General features: G+C 39.7%; 1 protein-coding gene across 3 annotated transcripts in view; it reads left to right on the forward strand.

The window, feature by feature from the left end:
* LOC143377407 (uncharacterized) overlaps positions 1-22,563 on the forward strand; it is a 433,212-nt gene that overhangs the window by 362,235 nt on the left and 48,414 nt on the right. For all 3 annotated transcript variants that reach the window (XM_076828629.1, XM_076828628.1, XM_076828631.1), the window contains 3 exons: positions 16,319-16,386; positions 16,929-17,189; positions 19,098-19,319. In XM_076828629.1, coding sequence (XP_076684744.1) covers positions 16,319-16,386; positions 16,929-17,189; positions 19,098-19,319 — 551 coding nt within the window. The remainder of the gene's footprint in view (positions 1-16,318; positions 16,387-16,928; positions 17,190-19,097; positions 19,320-22,563) is intronic.

Below are 22,563 nucleotides of genomic sequence, written 5' to 3' on the forward strand. Positions count from 1 at the left end.
CTTCGACGAGGCATCGGAATTATCGAGTGGCCCGGACGAGTTGACTTTAACGGGGCCTCTCGTTAAAATGCGAATACTCGACTTAACGTAAGCGTTTTATCGGTGAAATAAATACGCCCCGCTCGATGGCTCGAAGAAATCGCGACGAGGGACGTGCATCGACTGTAAACGACGTCCGCCATTAATATTCCTCGAGATTTCTTGTTTCCTGTCCTCCTTTCGGAGTGATAAATTATTGTCGGGAGGTTGTACAGGTAGCGATTATTATACTGCATTATGGAAATTATAAGTTTTTTAATTTTTATTGAGGAGTATCTTTGGGGCCGTTTGTTTCAAGATGGCGGCTGCTGTGGGTTTCCTAGATATTTGGGCTGAATTCGATTATTTCACACATAATAATGAAGAGTCCTTGTGGAAAACACTGTCAAGGGAACACCGCGAACTCGGACTCACCGATTGGAACGCAACTTTGTGGATTTTTAGAGTGACTCAAAACAAGAACAACGGTGTCTTTCATTTGGGCCCTATCGCTCTTTAAGGAGCTGAAAACTAACCTCAAAATCAAATTGGCACTTCCACTTTTTCGCGTATAACTCTCAAAGTGCAACAGATAGAAAAAAATGTTTCAAACAAAAGTTTAATGGTGCAATAAGCGCTACAAACTTGCGTTAACAAAATTTTGGAAAGAGTTAAAAAAAAATATATAACTGACGAAAAAAAACTTTTTTCAAAATTTTGTTAACGCAAGTTTGTAGCGCTTATTGCACCATTAAACTTTTGTTTGAAATATTTTTTTCTGTCTGTTGTACTTTGAGAGTTATACGCGAAAAAGTGGAAGTGCCAATTTGACTTTGAGGTTAGTTTTCACGCCCGTAAAGGGCGATAGGGCCCAAATGGAACACACCGTTGTTCTTGTTTTGAGTCACTCTAAAAACCCACAAAGTTGCGTTCCAATCGGTGTAAGTACCAAAATTAAAAAAAGTTTTTTTTTGGCGGAAAATGTTCTACGTGCCAATGGTAATACTATATTATAGAATTTGACTTTTGGCATTTATAGTGTATTCTGCAAGGACTCTTCAATTAATGATAATATTTGCCTGAGCTGCCGAGATTAAGCTGTTCCTTTATAAAACATAGTGATCAGCCGTTACTCGAATTTATATTAAATAGAAGTGGAAAATGTGGGGGAATTTTGAGGGTATAGTGAAGGGTATGAACGAATTTTTGGAAGAAATGGTGGAGGATAATTTGTGATTTGGATATGATGCTAGAATCTATAATTCCAGAAACAGTAACATCTTTTCACAAGAATATTATTTATTAAACAGTAGAAATCTTAACAATTTGAAAACTTTTAAGTTTCGACTGCTAAAGTCTTAACTTCAATAGAAGAAATTATAGTTAATATAATTCACAAGCTAGGGTAATTTGAGTAATTGAAAGTCAAAGTGTCTGCTAGATATAAGTCCAAAACGATCTGCCTGCCATCTGTCTTTTCAGTTTGTAACATAACCTCTAAGCAGTTACTCAACAATATTATTGGGGTCAATAAAACACTTATAAGGAGCTTTTTATTAACTTTTTAAATTTCAAGTCTACTAACTCAATAAGCCTCTGCATTATTCAACAAATATGATAAACATAAATGTTACAACAAAAACATGCAAAAATGCGCGAGAGGCGAGGTGAATTATGCATGCTGCTTGTCCCTAACCTAACATTTGATACGTTAACCGTTATTCAAGAACTCCAGGGCCACTTTGAACTCGAAATTCATCGAGATGTTAAATAAGAGTTTCTTGTTCGTTTCGTGATTAAAAAACATCTGCAAGATCCAGGCGAATCTTTATATTTCTACTCAGCACAAATGTTCAAGCCGCGCTTAAGAATCAGACACGCTTTCGAAAGCTGGAGGTTTAGCTCTCGGATACTTTTCCTTTAGTTTCGAATTTACTTCTTTAAGAGATTTACCGCGCACAGCTGTTCCCTGCGAGAAAATAAAACTCCCGGGGGATTTCGTAGAATTTTAAAGGCAATTGAGGAGGGAAGTTGTTTTCGCGAGCTGTAAAGCATTTTATTTCGGAGATAGCGGGCTTTGGGCGCTTTTTAAGCGGTTTTTATACCCTCCGGCTTAACGTAGTAAAGCAGTTAATGAAGTGCTGTCGCGGAGAAGAATATTAGACACCTGAATAATTCACTTCATCAACTTGAATTGGTTCGCTCCAGTAACATAGATGCAACTCCAATCCCCTGTGAATTTATTATTATCTTACAAGGAAACTCCAGTTATCCGAACATACCGATTTTTTTTAAACTGAGCAGGTTTGTAGGGGACCTCAATAGAAGTGCTTGGCAATTTTTTGTTTTCTCCCATTTTGTGATATTTAGGGTGAAAACTACCCTTATATGTGTTTGTGTGTGAATTTTTACTTTCCTGCATATCTTGACAACTATAGTAGATATAAAAAAATTATTACAATGAAAACTTAACGGCATTTTCTGCCCTACAAAACTGTGTAATCATTGTGTTTGAAATTTGTAATTTAAACAGGAATACAACCCCCACCACAAGTGACTTACTACAGTGTACTCAATTTTTAAATTTCCTTCGAAATTTTCATGTTTAATCCCAAGTTTCGTCTCCCAAATTCTGGGAATAGTCCTAATAATGGAATCATTATTTATCAGATAAACTATTACACTGCCATACCATTTTATGGCAGTGTAATAGTTTATATTCGTGATACCACTTCTAATTGATAGAATCCCTTCAGAATATACATTATTTAATTACTAGCAATTTACGTTCAGAGCGAGCTTTTATTCTGCACATTTTATTCTACCATTAAGGGTGACTCGTCATCCTTTCAGGGGCTGTAACGCGAGTTACAACGCACCATTTGTAACTTGAAGCAAATTGAACGTGGCCCTCGCAGTCAAATGCCGAGTCTGAATCCAATTTTGCAATTTTTTATTTCGCGCACATTTGTTCTAATTCATTTTACAGGCGCGGGGATGAACGATTAATCCCAGACACGTACAGAAGCGTAACAGGAAAATCTCAAGCATTTGGGTATCCCGGGTATCTCGAAGCTTTTTTTTTCCCAGAATAGATATTTCATCGTTTACAAATGGTACTTGTTTCGAGGCTGCAACTGCGGCCACCCTGGCGCGGGGGAGGGAACGAAATGAATCATTTTTAAACGCATCACGGACGCGAACAGAGATTTATGCCCTCCGCGAGCGTTCCGCGGGGCGTGTGACACGAAAATATGGGAATTAATGATCATTTTGACGAGCAAATAGTTCGCTGTATACTATTATCATTGCTTTCATTATCATGCATTCGTGCGATACACGTGATTGTAATTAATTGATGAACGCAACGAGTCCCAGTAATCTGCATGAAATGCATATTGGCCGGTGTATTATTTGTGACTAATGTTTGCTTAATGTAAATGAAAATGAGGATGCCAGGATTATAATGAATAATTTCGATTAATAATCATAACGTCTTTATTGCTCAGCGAATTCGAGGAAATATAAACGCTTGAAATGGGGGGACGCCATATTGAACCTAACCTCAAAACACACCTGGTATTTTTATAATACAATTTTCCCACACTTTCTTACGAAGAGGGATATTCGAAATCAATTTAGCCTTCAGATTGCAACAACTTATCGTTATTTAAATCATTTTTAACCCTTCGCACCTTCTTATAATCACAAAGCGGTCGCACGAGATTCACTGAACCGCCATTTCTCAGTTACAATTTTCGTATTTTTGAATCTCTCAGCTTTTGAGCGATAATTGTACACTCGCAATACTCATACAATCATGCTGTAATATTCTTTTCCTAGAAATGTAAATTTTGATGTGATGAAATTTGTAGTTGGAAAAATAGTTGTGGTAATAAGCGATTTTTTGAGGTTAAAATTCCCCAAATTTTTAAATTCTAATATTAAGATGTAAAAATTTACAGAAACAGAATAATAAAATATGGCTATTTTTAAATAAATATAAATGGCAGAATAAAGTAAATATAATAATTAAATATCACTAATTTCAAATAAACATGAATAAAATAAAATACAGCTAAGAAAAAAATAATGCCTGGGGTGCGATAGAGATTCCGTAGAAAAATATCTTAGGAGAAAACAAACATCGACCTCTACAGACACCATATTTGAAAGCAATGCATAAATGAAGGGAAATAAGCTCTGTAGGTAGTATAAAAGATTCAGTAAAAAAATGGCCATTTGATCGAAGGGTTATTTACAAAAGACGAGAGGAGCATTTTTCATTTCACAATTTTTGCAATGCAGCTATCCCCGCTCCCCAGTTCATGACTACCAAACCATCGATAACGCCATTGTCATTACTCGTCTATTGCAACGCGAGTCGCCAGAGAAATGAGCTGTCTCAGCGCGTTGGTCGTGATTTATTTATATCGTCGCATCGAAATAAAAAAAGCACGAGGGGGTTGTTTCGTCCGCTGAAACTGCCGCGAAACCGAGCGTTTATTTATAGAATTATATTCCCGTTGGACGCTGAATTCGCGCGATTTCGATTCTTAATTAATTAGCGTCCTTTATTTTACGTGCTCCTTCTCTGTTTCAATGGAACGGGGAGGAAATTTCGCTTCCCCCATTTCCACTCGTAATAACCCACAGATAAGAATCTTGCCACCCCTATTTTTGCTTCGGGATTAAGGGCTCTCCGTTCGCTCTACATCGAGATTAACCATTCGCGATCTTAATGTTAACCGTGTATTTCAGTCCGCTGAATTCCGTTTCTGGTTCAAGTCGTCAGTGGACTTTATAACTGTTCCATATTCTTGGGCGGACATATATCAGAGTGTTAAGTAGTTAGCGAAGTGCTGTCGTAAAAAGAGGCATTCAGAGCCTGAATACGAGGGTGAATTAATTTGGATCCAGTTAAGATCGACCTGGATAAGCTTGTACTCGCGTGAAATTCTCGTTTAATTATAGTCGTCCACCCTAAAACTTTACTTTCGATCGTTTGTCAGAGCTTCTGCAAGAACAGGACTTTGCCTATGAGGATTTGCATTCATCTAGCCGTTTCGGAGGGTGATTATTGCGGTTTTAGGGTGCTTTGAATTGACAGCTTGCTTTTGGTATTCACTACACACTTTTAAAGCGAGGGGAGAATAAATCATTTCGAACCCAACAGTCACTCCATTTTTATCGCTCATATACATAGATATAGTCGGTAGCGCAGACTTTTTAAAAAAAAATCTATATCTATGTATATGTGCAATAAACTAGATCAAAAAAATTCTGAATATTACTTCAATCATACCTTAATATGCAGGTAAAGCGCCAGATAGTATAAACTTATAGTTTTTTTTTAAAATAAATTCCCGAAGATGGGGTTGAAAAACAGTTTTGCTTTGCCAAAATTTTTTTGTAACTATAAACTGGTTTATTTATCGTCAGCTGTCGTAGACAAAAATTTGAATTGCTGTTACCAAGGGTAATTTCAAGCTTCAACGAAAATCACAAAATTAATCTCAAAACAACCCTTGCTTATTTCCCAAAAATCGTATTAATTCCTTTTCAGCAACACCTGTCCAATTTTTCAATAAATTCTTAGTAAGTATCGCAATTTTGAATTGAAAATTCACTTACGTATAGTAGAGAAGGGTTAAAATCAGAATAAAAATAACTCTAAATCCCCCCGAAGGGTCTGTGTCCATTAGATTTTTTCTCGACATCTTCTCGTTCACGTCTCGGTTCAGTATCATGCCCTCCAGGCAAATAAAAATGCATAGCAGCAACTATCGTCGGCAGCCATTGTCAGGCTCGTAAAAGTCGCCATTGCCAGCGAAACAGAGCAATTGGACATTGCAGGATCATCGGGGAACGAGGGCGCGATGATCGCTTCGGCGCTCTTGCAACAGCTGAGAGACTTGCACGATCATTGCTGGACTGTTTCTATGACGATTCCAAACACAGCAGAACTATCAAATGGGAATCAGTTTGTAGCAATCAGGATACATCGATGTTTCTTCGATCTGGGAAATTGAAGCTCCCTTAAGCCTTGTACGGAATTTGTAGAGTTACATGGATAAGTAAATTTAGGTTAGATTTACCCAATAGGTATCATATATTTGCAAAAAACGAGCATATAAAAATAAAACTCAGCTCATTTAGTTATTTGGTTTAATGTTTTAAGAGGTTATTCAATTTCTGCAAAAAGAAAATTGAAAAAATATTATTATTATTTATTAGTGACGGCTATAAGTTATTTAAGGGGTTAGACCACCCTGACCAGGACAAGAAATATCGCATCTTTGGGAATTTATTTCTAAGTGACAAAAACACTTTTATCGATAATTTTTTTTTAATGGAGATAGAAATATTTGTGAATAATAGATACATTTTTTTTCTTCAAATATCAAAACATTCCGAAAACTTTAAATGCGTTTTTCTCGAAACCACGTTTTCCGAAACGGTGTACGCTGTAATTTGAGTAAAACTCTATGGATTTTTATACAATCTTGCACAGATGTTCTTAAATGAATTCTCTATCGTCCGACCATAAATTTTGTCGATTGGCTGAAAAGTAACAAAACAGCTACATTTCGAAGCAAAAAGCTCATTTTCATGTGTAAGAAAATGGACTTTACGCATAAGTCAGGTAAAAATTAAAATATCGAAAAAATCTTCACTGAAAAATTTTTATCGATAAAAGTATTTTTGTCACTTAGAAATAAATTCCCAAAAATGCGATACTTCTTGACCTGGCCAAGGTGATCTAACCTCTTAAAGATATGAAAGCGTTTCAATCCAAATAACACATTAGTAAAGTAGCCCAAAATGCACCTGAAACTCAAAGACACCTGTTTTCAGAGTGTTGAGTAAACAAAGGAGAAAGTAGGACTTCCTAAGAACTGGAAGAATGGAAAACTGTTCGCAGCGCCCTCAGTAGTATGGAATCATACCTATAGGTGCGCAGCAGTAGAGGAACAGTGTTTCGGATGAGTCATATCGAAGTCCGTAAGAAGTAACCCGGCATCGTCTCGTAACAGAATTATTTTAAAAAAATCAGCCCCGTTTTCCATAGCCACGTCTTGTCGAAAGTTACAGTAATGCGTTTCCACTCGCCACGGCTCCGCTTCCGGTCCCCGCGGGAGCGAGTCCTCCGTGACAATGGAAAAGCGAGGCGGAATGATTCGATGGAAGTTTAAGAAGAAACGAGCGCCGGTGTTGCTGAAACAATGGCCCGCGCTGGGTGTCGGGAAACTTTCGGATATAATAAGACGGATTTTTGTTTCGTCGGAGTTGCCGCCTCGGGAATCCGAGTGGTTCCTGTCGCTCGAAGGGAGCCGACACTTTATGAGGGTTTCAGCTTAAAATGATTCCGCTGTTTAGACGAGTTTAGGGCGCAGGCAAATCAGCAGCCTCCCGAATTTCGTGTTTCGAGCGCGGGGACTAGTCCATCTCAATTCCTAGAAGCGTAACATTCCTCTTAAGATTTCTGAGACTGGTATTTTGGACATATTCGTACATTTTCTATATTTCTGTGACTTTTTTAAGTTAGCACTGTCTCTGCCAAGCGAATGTAGGGGAAATATAAGTTCTCAGACATATAAGAATCAAATGGGACCTTGGGCTTCTTCCATTTCTAGGTTAGGGACGGTTTATAGGTTAGGAATCTCATTTCAGAAAATTATTATTATTGAAATCGACGGGTAGAAAAATGCGACTTGTTTGAAGAAGGAGGGAGTAAATTCTTCCCGAGTGCGGAATTGGGGGTGGAGGAAGTACAAATTAAAAGATAAAATTTCGACAGCCTAAAAAAAAACTAGTACGCGAGCAAAAAATACAAAAATGGTGGAACGCCTTCGAAATTCCTGAATGGGGAATTCCACACGTAGTAAAATTTCGAGTGTGGAACACTCCACGCATTCCACACAACTCACGCCAGCTCTGCAGTAGTCAAGCGTATTTTTTAATCATTTCAAGAACGTTTATGTAGGGCAATGTTTCATTTGGCCACATTTTATGAATTATCCGCTTCAAATCTGAACATTCAAACGTTTTTAAGAATGTCACAATATGGGTCACAAATTAAAACTGTAGAATTGGTCATAGGTTAGATCTACAGGAAGGTTCAATCGCTTTTGCGAACGCAACAGGACGGTAGACTCTCCACATAACCTACAAAATAATACAGTTCCAAACGAAAATAATGAGTTTCAATTACTTCTCTAATTAAGCGAAAGGTATCTCCCACAGCATTATAATTCAAGAATATTTATTCCTTCCATTTCTCTCCCCGCTTCTGGTTTTAAGGGCGGATCCTATTTTACGGGCACAGTAAAATTTGGGATATTTTTTTAAGGAGGAACACCACTGTGACGGCCGAGAAGTAAGCCATTTTTAAGAATTTTTTTCAGGAATAATATACAGTTTTCATAGAAAATTTTTATTACCTATCTTTAGTGCGCTGTCTTAAGAGGCTATACAAAAAAAAATAAATGGAAAAACATCCATAAATTTTAGTATATTAATTAATCTTCTAGACCCTCCCACGCGAGCTGGTCGAAGGTGTAACTACGGAACAGCAGGTCCGAAATCAAATTTAATTTTTTTTATATAAACTACATGAGTCTAGTTTCCATTGTACGTATCGATTTCTTAAACAAATTATTTTTGTAAAAATGGTGCGCTTCAGAAGAAAAGTTTCGAAAATCCGCGGATAAGATGGACAGTTTTTCGAGCGTATTTCAAAAAATTTGTTTTCAATCCAAGAATCCGTACGTACAACGGAAACTACACTCATATAGTTTATAACAAAAAAATGAAATTTGATTTCGGACCTGCTGTTCCATAGTTACACCTTCGAGCAGCTCCCGTGGGAGGGTCTAGAAGATTAATTAATATATTAAAATTTATGGATGTTTTTCCATTTATTTTTTTGTATAGTCTCTTAAGACAGCGTACTAAAGTTAGGTAATAAATTTGTTTTATGAAAACTGTAAATTATTCCTGACAAAAAAATTCTTAAAAATGGCTTACTTTTCCGGCCGTCACAGTGGTGATCCCCCTTAAAAGAACCCAGCAGACTTTCCCGACCGCTGTTGCGAAGCAATCCCCGAAAATGGAACGACCTGTAACTCACTTTTTCCCCGTTTCCCCGTCCAGCACGATGAAAAAAGAAGCCGCCACGCGGAGCATGGTGTTTGCGTTGCGGGAGTGATGTTTAAAAATAAAAATGTTGGGCGAAAATTGCAACAGAACGGTGTGTTTTCAGCGAAAATTGTTCATAGAGCCTCGAGGAATTGGATGTTCGTGCCGGTTGTTGAAACAGCCGGCAAATTAAACACACTTCTCTTTGTTTTTCCAAACGAAATATTCCTGTACGAGAGGGGACGCCGGCGTTCGACGGAACGCCCTTTTCCGATTCCTCCAAGGTAACCGAAAATGGCCGAGTAGGGCGAACGGAGAGGTCGCGGAACCTTAAAGGGAAGCAATTCTTACGGGAGTATCGACAAAAGCGTCCTTTTCTCGCGTTTAACTACCCTAGCCGTTTGTGGTTCGTGAGTAGAAAGCCGGGGCGGGGGAGGGAGGCTAGGGCCTCGATGATGGTTACAGGGGCTGCGATTCTCGAAACCGTTCTCGAATATCGCGCAGCCCTATCCGTGGCTTCGTTGACATGCATACGAACTTCGACAACTTTCGAATTGCAGATCAGGGACTTGTGGGGAGCGAAGACCCACGCATTCGTCCTGCTGTCGAAGCAGAAAGGGTTTCGAGGGTCGTCAGGGGTTGTTGGGGTGGAAGTGTCGGGGAAGCTAGAGGGGGAGGTCTTGGAAGCTGACGAAGGTTTCCAAGATCTTGTTTTTTGTGTTAATTCTCTGCCCTTAGCAACAAGCCTGCTATATGGGGTGGTACCAGTGGGAGGGAGATAATTATGTAGGAAGGGGTGAGTCCAAAATTGGAATTGGAATAATCTGGTGAAATATTTTTAAATGGAAGGGACTTGGATAAATTGGTTTTCAGGATTATTAGTAAATACTTTTTTCATTTGAATTGACTTATTTTTTTTTTGTTTTTGTTTAGTCTAATTGCAAGTTTGGGAGTGCAAGGAGGTGGACTTTAAATAATTTTAGCTAAATTTGAGTATACTTTTGTTTTCTGAAAACTTTCAATGATTACTCACTGCATTATTTATGTTTTTTCTGTTATTATTAATATTTTGTTATTATTTTCAGGGTTAGACTTACAAGGGACGTTCGGTAACCCGGAAATTCAGAAAATTATGAAACTCGGTGTGCAAGTAGAGTAGTTCATCCGTAGCGCAACCCTATTTTTGTTGATGCAGCTTTTGGGGTGAAATCACCCCATGAATAAAATGCAGTGTTTTCTTTTGCGTGGAATATCTCGAGAACGGTGAAAGATATCGAAAAGAAGTTTAAATAAAAGTTGCATCCCTTTTTTATATCTATACAACCGCGTAAAAGAAATTTTCGAAAAATCCATATTTTTCAAGTTACCCCCACCACCAACCCTTAAAATTAAGTTTTTGTATTTTGTAAATATATGCTGAAAGACGTCTGGAAGAATAATTTCTTTTCGTACATATAAATAGTTTATGCGTTACATTTTTTCTTCTAAAAAAAATATAACTTTTATTATCGAATTTGAAGTCCATTTTTTGCAGTTTCCATTAATAAAATGGTTTCCTAAATCAATATTGAAGTTAATATTAATATAAAATTTAGAACGCTGTAGATTAATCAAGCAAGACAGTACGTTAGGGTGCCGCGAAAATATTTTTTTTCAGATACAATATTGATGTAGGTGTCAAAAGTTTTCCAAGGTGGTCCATAATCAGGGTTTGAAAGGATGTTTTCCTCAGATATCTTCAGGTTGCGCATCGACATCAATGTATTCAATTTCTATGAAATTTTCTATTTTTTATGAAAATTTTTATTCATTGCCGATTTACTTTTAACCTGTTCTTACTTCCAAACAAAAAATAGGGTTGGGTTACGGATGAACTACTCTACTTGCACACCATGTTTCACAATTTTCTGAATTTCCGGGTTGCCGAACGTCCCTTGTTCTTATTTTCTGTTCGCTCGTATTATTGTAGCATGGTTTATTTTTCCTTAATTGCAAGCAAATGGGAATGTAATAAAAACGTATTATTATTATTATTATTCTATTTGGAGCTGGCATTACTCTTCTTTCAAAGTAATATTCATTAAAATTTCTCCGCCGCTAAGCCGATATAAAAAATGTTCTGGTTAAACCGATAACGCATATCGTGCCCGCTAGTTTCGTTTGCCTACATCGAGTTTCGCTTCGACTGCGGAGAAACAATTTTCGCGTAACAGAGAAACTCGTTATACCGGAATAAATTTCTCGGTCACGTCAGGGGATCTCGACTCAGAAAGAAACAAGAGGAGGGGGGGAAAAAAAACATTCGATTTTTTAATCAAAACTCCTTTTCATCCAGTTGACTCGTTTCGCGTGAGAATAAATTCGCCCGGCCGAGACGGTCGCTCTCGTCGATGCGAACTTAATTACCGAAGAAAAAGTCCCCCGACCGAAAAGTGTTCTCAAGCTCCCGGAAGTCCCTCGGCACTTTCACCTTCCGCCCGGGCGGAATTCGAGGCGGAGGACACGCGAGAAGAAATAGCGAAGTGAAGTGCACTCGATGGCAAAGTTATCGCGACGCGATTCGATGGAGAAACCTCGTGTAACCTCGTTGACCCGATTTCCCTCGTTATAGTCCTGCCGTAGACACGTTCTCCAGAAATATCGAGCCATGTCTCGTGTTAAATTCCGCTCAGACCTTGTGCATCTCAGTCGAGAAAGATAGTATTTCTGATGGCGGCTGTTTCGATCCTCAGTTTCACATTTTTTTTCCCCCAGTATTGTTAGTAGGATTATTATTGTTAGTGTAAATCTAGTGGAAGTAGACACATAAGGTACGGAATCGTGTAAATCTAAGAAAAGGTGCTACTTAATTTTTTCTTCATCCCTAAATTTTTTTCTATTGTCCTAAACTTTTTTTTAGGTTAGGTTGTAGAGCCAGCACTTATGCTGAGTCTCGCCTATTCGTCATTATTGTTATACTCGTAATTGCAGCGGGGCAATAAAGACATTTAATAATTCATAATAATAATTAATGTTTTTAACGTACAGTCGAGGCAGCTATAAAACTTATTTTCATCACTGTAGTGAGTCAGTTGAGTTTGAGGGAGAGGGTAGGATGTTTTTGATGAGAGTAATTTAATTGTATTAGTAAGGGGTTCTTGCAGTTGGAAAAGTACGAGAAGTTAATGTGCACGATTCCCTGTCACTTATTTTTTAACACAATCAAGTTAAATTGAATTAGCCGGGCAACTTTTGGTTTAACCTAGTTTTAGGTTAAGTTTAAGTACAGCGTTTCTGCTACAGCGTTTCTGCTGCACCCTTTAAGCGAAATGTGTTATTTTCTCTTAGCGAAACAAAGATATTATTATTATTATAATTGCTTGCTGAATTCATGTGCTCAACTGTTGAGACAGTGAAATTTCCAAAATCCAAATAGTAAAAATCCACTAAAATAAAGTAGAGATTTTTTTTATAATTCCTTTGGAAATTAAGAATGAACCTCAGTAACATTAAAAATAAGCGAAAATCTTTGAAAATTGTAGGAATGAATCTTTATGGTATGTTTTCAAAACGACGAATCGCGCCACCTAGCAAACTAATCCTTCTATACTCCATGTCATTTAAGAAGGAACCCGCCGACCGACGAGTTTAGACCGCTTCTGCGCAGGTTGACGCTCATTGGTGCCGGGAGAAGCCACTATTGGCTGTACCCCCTCCAACGCTTTTTTGGAGCCAATGAGCTCATTCTACATGCGCGAAACCGTTCCTTCTTAAATGATTGGGAGTATAGCTTCTAAAAAAAAAAACTCAAGTCGTTAAGACCAATTTTAAACAAGTTATTCTGTTCTAAAGGGTGGCCGAATACTTTTACACGCCACTGTATGTACCACAATCTTTGGCCAGCATGCCACCATGTTTCGCTAGAATGCATTCAAAGACTTTAAGAAATTTCAAACTTCCTATCCTAATTATGGTGATGGCTAATTCGCCACATTAGATCACCCGACGATTCATCACAGGATTACTAGCAGCTACATGTTTCTCTGTTAAGTAACATCTACCCAACACCCAGCGCCCAAACGTGCTCCTACGCTTGCCCCGCGAGGGGGTACCATAAAAGGATCCACGAGCAGACAAGTATTATTACAGTTCAGCTCCATAAAAGGTGGAAAAGCAGTCGTTCCAACGGTGTTCCTCGCGCTCACCTGGCGAGAGGTAATTAGCTCTAATTGACTCGAAGAAATTAACGATTCCAGTGGAAGGCAGACCCAAGACCTTCGCCTGGGCAAACTGCAGCAGGCAGCTGCTATTTAATATTTTTCATAATTGTCGATGATGCAGATGCACAGCTGATTGGCCGGCCAACTACCCCGCGCCACGTCGACCGTGTTAATTGACGCGTTCCCGGCTCGTCGAAGCTTGAAAGGGAAGAATCATTCCTCAAGTACTCGAGCTACCGAGTGCTGAAAGGAAAGTGTCCTCTTCTCGAGAAAAGTGACTCCAGTCGGGGAAGTTCCTTCGAGAAATCGAGACACGAGCCTCGCTCTTGTCCCCCTCGCCACAAGGGGGACGACGATCGATCCTAGAAGTCGATTTTTTAGAAACGAGACGCGTTCTGACTAGGTTGCTTTGAATCAGACGATTTTTCAGAAAATTGTACAGCCCCGATTTTCTACCTTATTTTTACTTTATTTATTTATTTATTTTAGAACTCCTATTGCCAAGAGCATCAAAACGCAGTAGCCTCAAAAACCTCCAAAGGAATTTTTTTAATTGCAACATTTCACTCCGCATTGAAGCGTAACTCTTTATCGCTGTGTCTGAAACGGCAGGAATAGAATTGCCGTATTTCGCGGGAGAATACGATTTTCGTGCGCGTTTGGTATAAAAATTGAGGCAGTAAAATGCAGAAGATACGCTATAAAGCAAGCGATTTGTAAATGTTACAGATTGGCAAACAACCCCCCTCTGTATTCCTTTTACGAACCATGAACCATCGGGCGTATACGCGATGTATTTGTGTTGTGAAATGTCTCGACCCGTTGATACGTGTATGGATGTTTGCCCGCGCGCATGTGCCCACCCCACGCATATATTTGTCTTTCGAGACTACTTTTATGCTTCTCGTATCGATCTTATGCTTCGAAACCAATTCACCGTGTGGTGCATTTAAATGATGAGTGGCTCCAGATAAACACAGTGGAAAGGCGACTGGCGTCGTTTACAGTAAAAGTTGGGTCGTAAAGGATGTACGTATATACAGATCTGTAGTCTCGTATTGTTTGGAATAAACCCCCGTATGGTGGGCAGTGGTGCATATGAATTGTTATAAATTTCCTTAGAATTTGAAATATTTTCCCATTGCTAAATTGCAACATATCTAAAGGAATTATTAAAATTCTGATTTTTTTTCTAATCTTTTCAAAAACAACTTAGAAATATTTATTTGCAGGGTAACAACATAATTTTCTTCTGATGTATTTCGAATTCATTACTTCCCTATCTTTATTCCATTTAAAAAGCAAAAGTTGATTTAAATCGCGTTAAAGAAGAATATTAAATGAGAATATAACTTTTGTTCTAAGTTTTACCTGAGAAATGGAAATAATGTTACTACTTATTCTGAGACACCCTGTATACGTGACACTACTCAAGTTTCTATATACTTTTAAATATTGTAAATATGGTATCACTGTTTTGCCCCATATTCACTGTTCTAGGGAAATAGACCTCCATATTGGTAGCGCCACCTACATACGAGTAGAGTACTATCAACATAACCCAATGTTAATAACTAACCTCTATCTCTTTAAGCATTAAATACCGCAGTATTTAACAGTAAATACGACACTGCAAAAGATAGAAAATACTAATTAGGTGCACTGCATGTAATTGATAGTTTGCTACGGCACTAAGATAACCTAACCTCAAACAGTGACAAGCTACAACTGCTCCCTAATCATTCCTTAAATTCAAGCAAGGTCCCAAAAGGATGCGATGCCCAGAAAAGTATGTTCAGAAATATTAATCTCCGAAAATACCACCTTCCTTAACAGAGAACCTATCGAACGCGAAATATCATAATGCAGCGGTGACAATTTCATAAAACGTTGCCTCGCCACAATTTCCCTGCACGTATTCTCAAACCCCAGAGCACTCAACCAAAAAGTGCGCTGCTTTTCATCGCGCATCGTCAGGAACGTTGTTCATCCCTGATGCAACCTCCATTCAATCGCAATTCCTTCGACCCCCCCCCCATCACCACCACCACCTCCCGCATCCCCTACGTAAGGAAACAAATCCAAATGCTTCGAAGTATTCCATTCGAGGAGGTTCCATCAACAACTAAACATAAGGATGCGCAAATAACCGTGTGGCATAGTGGCGCAGCCGTGCACACATACACACACGTGCATGCACCAGAGGCGCTTGTACACGTTGAAAAGACAAACTGCGAGGCGCAATAGAGACAGCGGCGGTTACAGAGGGTGGAAGAGGGATGAATGGACCAGGGGCTGGGTCCAAGTAGTATCGCGTAGCTACTTAAAACTTTTGGAGCTTGTCTTGTGTCCCTACTAGTTGGCACCTTGCTTACTTAGCTCCGGTCTGCAACTCTCTACCTTCTCCTCTAGTCTCCTCTTCCTGGTTCTGTTCCTTCCTAGCCGTCCTCCTCCTCCTCCTCCTCCTCCTCCAGCTTCTCCTACCCCTCTCTTTTCCTTAGCCCGTGGATGTTCTTCACTCCTGGAGGCTCCCTTCCTGCTGGCTCGAGACGAAGTTTACCTTTGTTTCTGTCCGTCAGAGCGATATACTTCCTGGCTACCGTTGCGATTACCCTGGAAAATGGCGCCACTACTGCAGCGTGCTGCTTTAATAATTTGGGGATGAAGTGTGTTAATCCTTGGGCACTTTTGCGCGACGATGGCTAGGGAGGTGGGCTAACAGACGAGGGATTCTTGTTTGGTGACGTTAGCCACTAAATGATCCTCATGGATTGTGGAGATGTGCTTTTGCTAGGTGGATAGTACGTTGAAGGCTGTTTGATTCACGTTTCTGTTCAACTATGCGAATATCATTGTGGTGATGCTTCAGGGACACTGCTTGGGCGAAAGCTTCCAATTGAATTAATCGATTAAATCGTTTTACAATATCTTGCAACAGAAATTCTTTCTTTTTGTTTCAGGAGGGAGAAGTGTTACCGCTGCATCGTAATGCACATGAAGCATTCGAATGTCATTCAGTATAAAGAAAGTGAGTGTCATCGTTTATAGTCAGTGATTTTTATACTGATATTATAACTTTCAATATTCTGAGGTCTTAATCTAGCATGTGACTGTGACAGGTTAAAGGGAGGTGGGATAGACGTTATTGTACTAGTTAGCCTAAAAACAATGAGTATTTGTCAGTACTTGTTAATTAATCAAGAATTTGAAGTCACTTTTATTGCTTACTGATTCTTCACCCAATGAAAGAACACCAGACCGGTCTAAGAAGCCTTCATCCAATACCATCATTAATCCTCCAAAATTTATTTCCATTTTTTCCACAGAGGACTACATTCGGTACAGCTTGTAGCCTATTTCCTAGCAATAAGAAAAACTGTTAGCATCACTTTTACGACTTACTAATTTGCGGTGGACCATGGGGACCACCTTTCATTGGAAAGGGATCAGAAAGAAGTTGGCCATACGAGCCACGGGAAACAGAAAGCTGTATAAATGTTAAATGTAACGCGCTCGGTGCCTCTCGTCCCAGAGCTAATCCTCCCCCCACTTGTGTTTATTTCCTTTCAGCCTTCTGCACGATTGATTCGCCAGCGCCGAGCCTACGCTCTAAGTGTAACGACCTGCCCAGCGACGGCAGTCTTATTTCGTTGTTCCGCACGAGCGCAGCTCCCATGCCCTGTCCCTTCAAGGGGCCCCTGGAGTTCACGTACAGCCACGGAGAAGAGGAGTGCAATTCACCGTCGTCTACCGCTGAGACCTGCACCCAGGACTCGCGGCTGCTTCTTCGCTACCAGGCCTGCGCCAACGTGCACAACTCTGAAAGAGTTGGTGAGTAGCTTCTTCCAATTATTCATTGTTTACTTTAGAATGGCTGGGCCTAGCGGAAGTGTAACGTTTAGTATTTTAAACTCATGCGGTGCCTATAAATTTGAGGTTAGGTGTCATGGCGGTCCTTTAGGTTCACAGTTTCCGGGATTATGCTTGATAATTTACAGCACAGGACGTTCATTTGGAGTATAATCTTTTCTGTTGTGATAAATTTGACGTAAAGCATTACCATGCTTCAATTTTGGGTTTCTATTAGGGGGAATGCGTAGAGGAATTGCATTCTTTACGGTTCATAGATGATAGGTTATGTGTCATGGTGGGCCACCCGTTTCTTTCTTTCTAGGCGCCATGAATATCATCTTTATGGTTCCCATAAGCTTCCTGTAACGTGTCATAATGAAATAGGATTCATCGGTTTTTAAAAACCGGATTTAATAACCTTTTTTTTATAAATTTGTAAAATTTAAAAAACGGTTTTAAGTTTAAAAAACAATTTACTGTGAAACTAATCTCCATGAGTTAATATTTACTGAAGAAACATACTAAATGAAATAAAGATTTATAATTTATATTTTTGTACGGATTTTAGTTATTTTACATTCTTTTTATTTGGTTTTGTATGCAGTGTATGTTATTTTATTATATGTTTGTAGTTCCATAAACATTGAAACAACTGGAAAATTTTAAAATAAGCAGATATAAATATTTCTTTACTGTTTTAATTATATATTTTTTTGTAAAAATTCGAAAACTGGTTTGACCAGTTTTTTGGGGGAATTTTTTGGGGGTTTTTATATAAATGAACCTCTATATTTTTGTCACTAAATTCAAGGAAATACTTATTTATATTTCCAAGAAGTTTGAGGTTAGGTGTCATGGCGGCCCAAGTATGGTTGATCGTATATCTTGGACCGCCATGACACCTAACCTCAAACTTCTTAAAAATACATACAAGTATTTCCTTGAATCTAATGATAAACAATATGGGCTCTTTATGCTGTAGTAGATAAAGTACCTTTTGAGCTTGTACGTTGAGAGTAAATAAAACGCATACATTCTCTACTATTCCCACAAGTTTTCAAGTTACGTGTCATGCTGATCCATGCCGATTTTGACCCCGCAATGAGAAAAGATGATTTCGTTAGTATTGCAGACGCCATTGGCAGTCTTCCTTAACCATTTCAGAACAAAGCGGTATAATAGCTAGTGCATCCCGAGTAGCAAAGCAAACAAGTCGCACCGTTGTAATTTTCCTCCCTGTTAATAATATTCAGTTGCGACGTTGATTAACACGACACAGGAGACCTGTAACGGTCGATAAAGCTTGCGGCGTTGCAGTAAATGATTAATGGCCTTGTCAATTACCATTTGTTGCTCGGCTTGTCCAAACGATTTTCCGCAATTATTAGAGACGCGATCGTATAACTGGACAAGCGTGGCGGGGACGAGGACGCGCGTATAATTCATTCGCAGCGGCGGTGCACGGTTTATTAACGGTTAGAATATTTCCGTCCATAATTTTCGGCTTGGATCGCCGGCGATTTAGCGTCTATCGTAATTGGTATCGTTATGCATTACGGTGTAATGATGGGGAGGAAATACTGGGGCGAAGAGGCGTATCGAAGGCCGCAGCCCTTATGAAATGAAATTCCGATTTGTAGTTCAAAATGTATGGTTCTCATAAAAATATTACAGTTTCATGTTTTCTTCAACAACTTGGATGGTTCCTGCGAATAAAACTTTTAAATAATTTACCTTCACCTAACCTTTAAATAGTTTAAATACTTGTGCGCAGAATTGACATTTGAGGGGTTATTAAAATATTTCAGGAAGAAAGTTTGCGTTGCGCAATTAAAATGTGATCGAAAGGAAGAATAATGTACATTTTGGTATTGCGTCTGTTTTCAGACGTGGAGCTGGAGTGCTTCGCCACGTGGAAAGATGGCAGCACGCATAATTTGGTAGCGCGGCTGTACAGTAATCGTAAAACGAAGGACGAGGACCGCTACCGATGCTTCATCTATCAACAAACCTCGAACAACTCGTGGAACTTGGCGCAGAGTGCTGACGCTGCTTGCGCAGGCTTGATCAGCGTCACCGAGGCTGCTAAGACATTCAAAATGAAGCAAAGTGAGTACACGTTTTCTTCCTCTGGATACATGGTACAAATTAGCTGAAGCTCTTGGTAATTGAGTCTGCTTCACATCTTAGCCACAGCCTACAATAAATTGCGGAATATTATAGCTAGGACTCTTATAACATTACTAGAAAGTCTGTATAGTATTAATGATAGGAGGCTAGACAGTATCACTCCCCTACAATCTGTATAGTATTGCTCTGTAAATCTGTACAATAGATAAAGACCTACATTGCACCGCAAAATGGCATTACACAGTCTTCTTCTCAGAAGGCTGGGCAAAATTACTCTTATAGTTGTCAGGCGAATCTATAAAAGGCCACTGCTAAAAGACCATATAGCACTCCAACAGAGCCCTGCACAACATCATTACACGACACATAGTCTCCATTTACCTCTAACACTATAAAACATCACTACTACGAGGCTAGGCATCCTCATTCCCAGACTCTTTACAATATTGTTACCTGGACCCGCACAGCGCCACAGTTAAAACACCATGTTGCACTTCTTCAAAGCCCCATATAAGATCATGTTACTACACATAATCCTTAGGTACTCCTAATACCACATAACATCACTATTAGGAGTCTAGGCACCATCATTCCCAGAGTCTTCACAGTGTTGCTCTCTGAATCTACACAGCACCACAGCTAAAAGCCTACATTCCGCCCGATCAGAGCCCCGTATAAGATCATTACATCATGTAATATAATTCCCATATACCTCCAACTCAATAAAACGTCATTGCTACCTGAACACTCACCCGACACCAACGTCTCCCTCTCAACGCGTTCCATCAGACCCGCAACGACCATCTCTGCGGGCAGACTCGGCCCAGGCTCTGCGCCACGTCGTTAACTGATAAGCGTACGTCTTGGTATAACGGAAACCGCGGCCGGTGATAGGAACAGCCCTGAAGAACGAGAGCACGTAAACTATGAGGGTGTCTGTGGACACCAGATCAGATTCTTGCCCCGCATGCTATCGGGCCCGTGCGGTGGCCGATGTCAGGTACTTGGAGTATTCCATGGTATTGCATAGCTGCACGTAACCTTACCAGATTGTGATGATTCTGGCGCTGCAGCCACGGTTAACCAAATTGAGGTGATGGCTCGAGCCGTCGGACCGGCGGCAGACATTCTTGGCATTGATTTCATTGAACGTTAAACTCAAGCTGAATCTTTGGCCGTCGCTTGGTCGGCCTGGGTTGGAATTTTAGCGGATCGCCATTTCTGTTAGGTTCACAGTTAGGATCTTCTGGATCCTTCCAATCTTTAAATGGGCAACCACCTCCCACTCGGCTCTATCACTAATTATTCTTGGCATTGATGCGCTGCTCGAAAGGCTTTGGAACGTAGATTCGCTAGATATGACATCACACTGCCCTTGTCAGTCGCTTTGACACGTTTCTCCTCCGTTTCCTTCCTTAGTCTTTTCATTACTCTGGACTCGGTTTAAAATGCGTTCTTCAATTCGATTCCTCCCATTGTGCAAGCCTGCGAGCGCGAATGCAGATAGACAATAGTATCAGATGGAGATTATCTTGTTGCCGGCTTCGCGGTAAACCGCAGTTCTGCCGGGTATCCGGTATGTATGACTGATTGCGCGATGCGCGATGCACGGCGAGATTTATTTCACGCGATACACAGCTCGCGCCAGCTCTCCGTGACGTTTCCTAAATCCCAAAGTAATATTCGTTGATGGGGGATTTAAGAATGCGGTGGGCTGGATGAGATGCATTGTACCAGCGACTGTGCTTCCCATCGCGGTTAGATCGTCGCGAGTTAAATTTCAATTATTGCTCGCAAGTGGACTACGAAACGATGATAAATCACTGCGGAAGCATGTGAATGCGGCATAGAAGAGATTAATTGAATACGAAAAGGGGTGTGTCACTTCTGTTAATGAGTATTATTATTATTGTTATTTATTCAAGACCCTTTAATTTACAGCAAACGGTGATAAAATTTAGACGGTGATAAAATTTAGAAATTTCGAGCACACGTGTTTGAGGCTAGGTTCGATCTGAGCGTTAAGCAGCTTAAAAAAATTTCAACGTAGCGACTGCCACATCGAGCCGGATGTTTCGTTAACCCTGTTCCCGAGCGCTGGTCTGCCTTTCCATTTAAACTTTCCAGGAGGCAGATTAGCCCCGGAATCTCGGAATCTCCTCCTCCTTTCCCGGCCCCTCGGTCGGATGAAGAGAACATTACTCACACTAATGTCCTTTCGCCGCGATCCCGTCTAAGAGAACACGCTCACCAAGACGGGGCGAGTGTGAAAAACTGTTCGCGCAGCGAGTGGTTTCAGCTGGAATCTCGCGAAATTGCATACTTTCGGATTCTGTATGGAGATGTAGACTTTTGTGGAGCAGATGCTTCTTTCTGCGCGCACAGAGCGTCTGACAGTAATTTAATTGATACGTAACTGGGATTTAATAGAAATTTAGTAGATATGTAATGGAAATGTGATAGAGTGGTAGGAAACATAGCGTCTCAGTCTGTTTTATTAGATTTACGTATCAATTGCAATACTGTAATTGTTCCCTTTGGTAATTATACAGAAGAGGGCACACCTCGCCGAATTCGATGACCTTGAAATATGTCGAGAAGGTTATCAGTGTGAACAAGTTTTGGACGGGTACTTTCTTAAGGGGTGTAACCGTTCGAAAGTGTGAAAAATCGGATTTATTTGACACATGTTCATAGATTGATGATTTAGTAATATTATAAAACAAGTCCGATGTAAAAATTCGGAAAATTGACAAAGTTATAGGCGTTTGAGTGGAACAACCCAGGTAGCACAGGGTGACTCAACGCGCCTTTTTTTATTCCGGCTCCCCGTTTATTATTTACAAAGAAAAAACGTGGACTGAAAAATCTAACTTTATCTTTGATCTCACCATTTCTTTATTTTACAAAATTTTCAAAATCGATAGCTGTTAACATATTTTACAAAAAAAATTACTGTTTTTGATTTCAGATACGACATACAGCTTTTTTTCAGGGCCAGCCTTCTAAAATCGAGAGAGTTTCGGATACGTATCTATAACTTTCGAAAAACAATAGCTTTTTAACTGAAACTTTTTTTTAAAGTTTGACTTGTAAAAAAATCCCCAAAATGTACACATTTTTCGAGCGTAAAAATGGGTATACCTCCTTAAGGGGACAGTCGAAAAATCGACTTTTTTTATTGCATTATCTGAGAGTACTGTCTTTTCTGAATAAAATGCCG

The sequence above is a fragment of the Andrena cerasifolii genome, chromosome 15 (assembly GCF_050908995.1).
Source record: "Andrena cerasifolii isolate SP2316 chromosome 15, iyAndCera1_principal, whole genome shotgun sequence".
NCBI classification, from domain to species: Eukaryota; Metazoa; Arthropoda; class Insecta; order Hymenoptera; family Andrenidae; genus Andrena; species Andrena cerasifolii.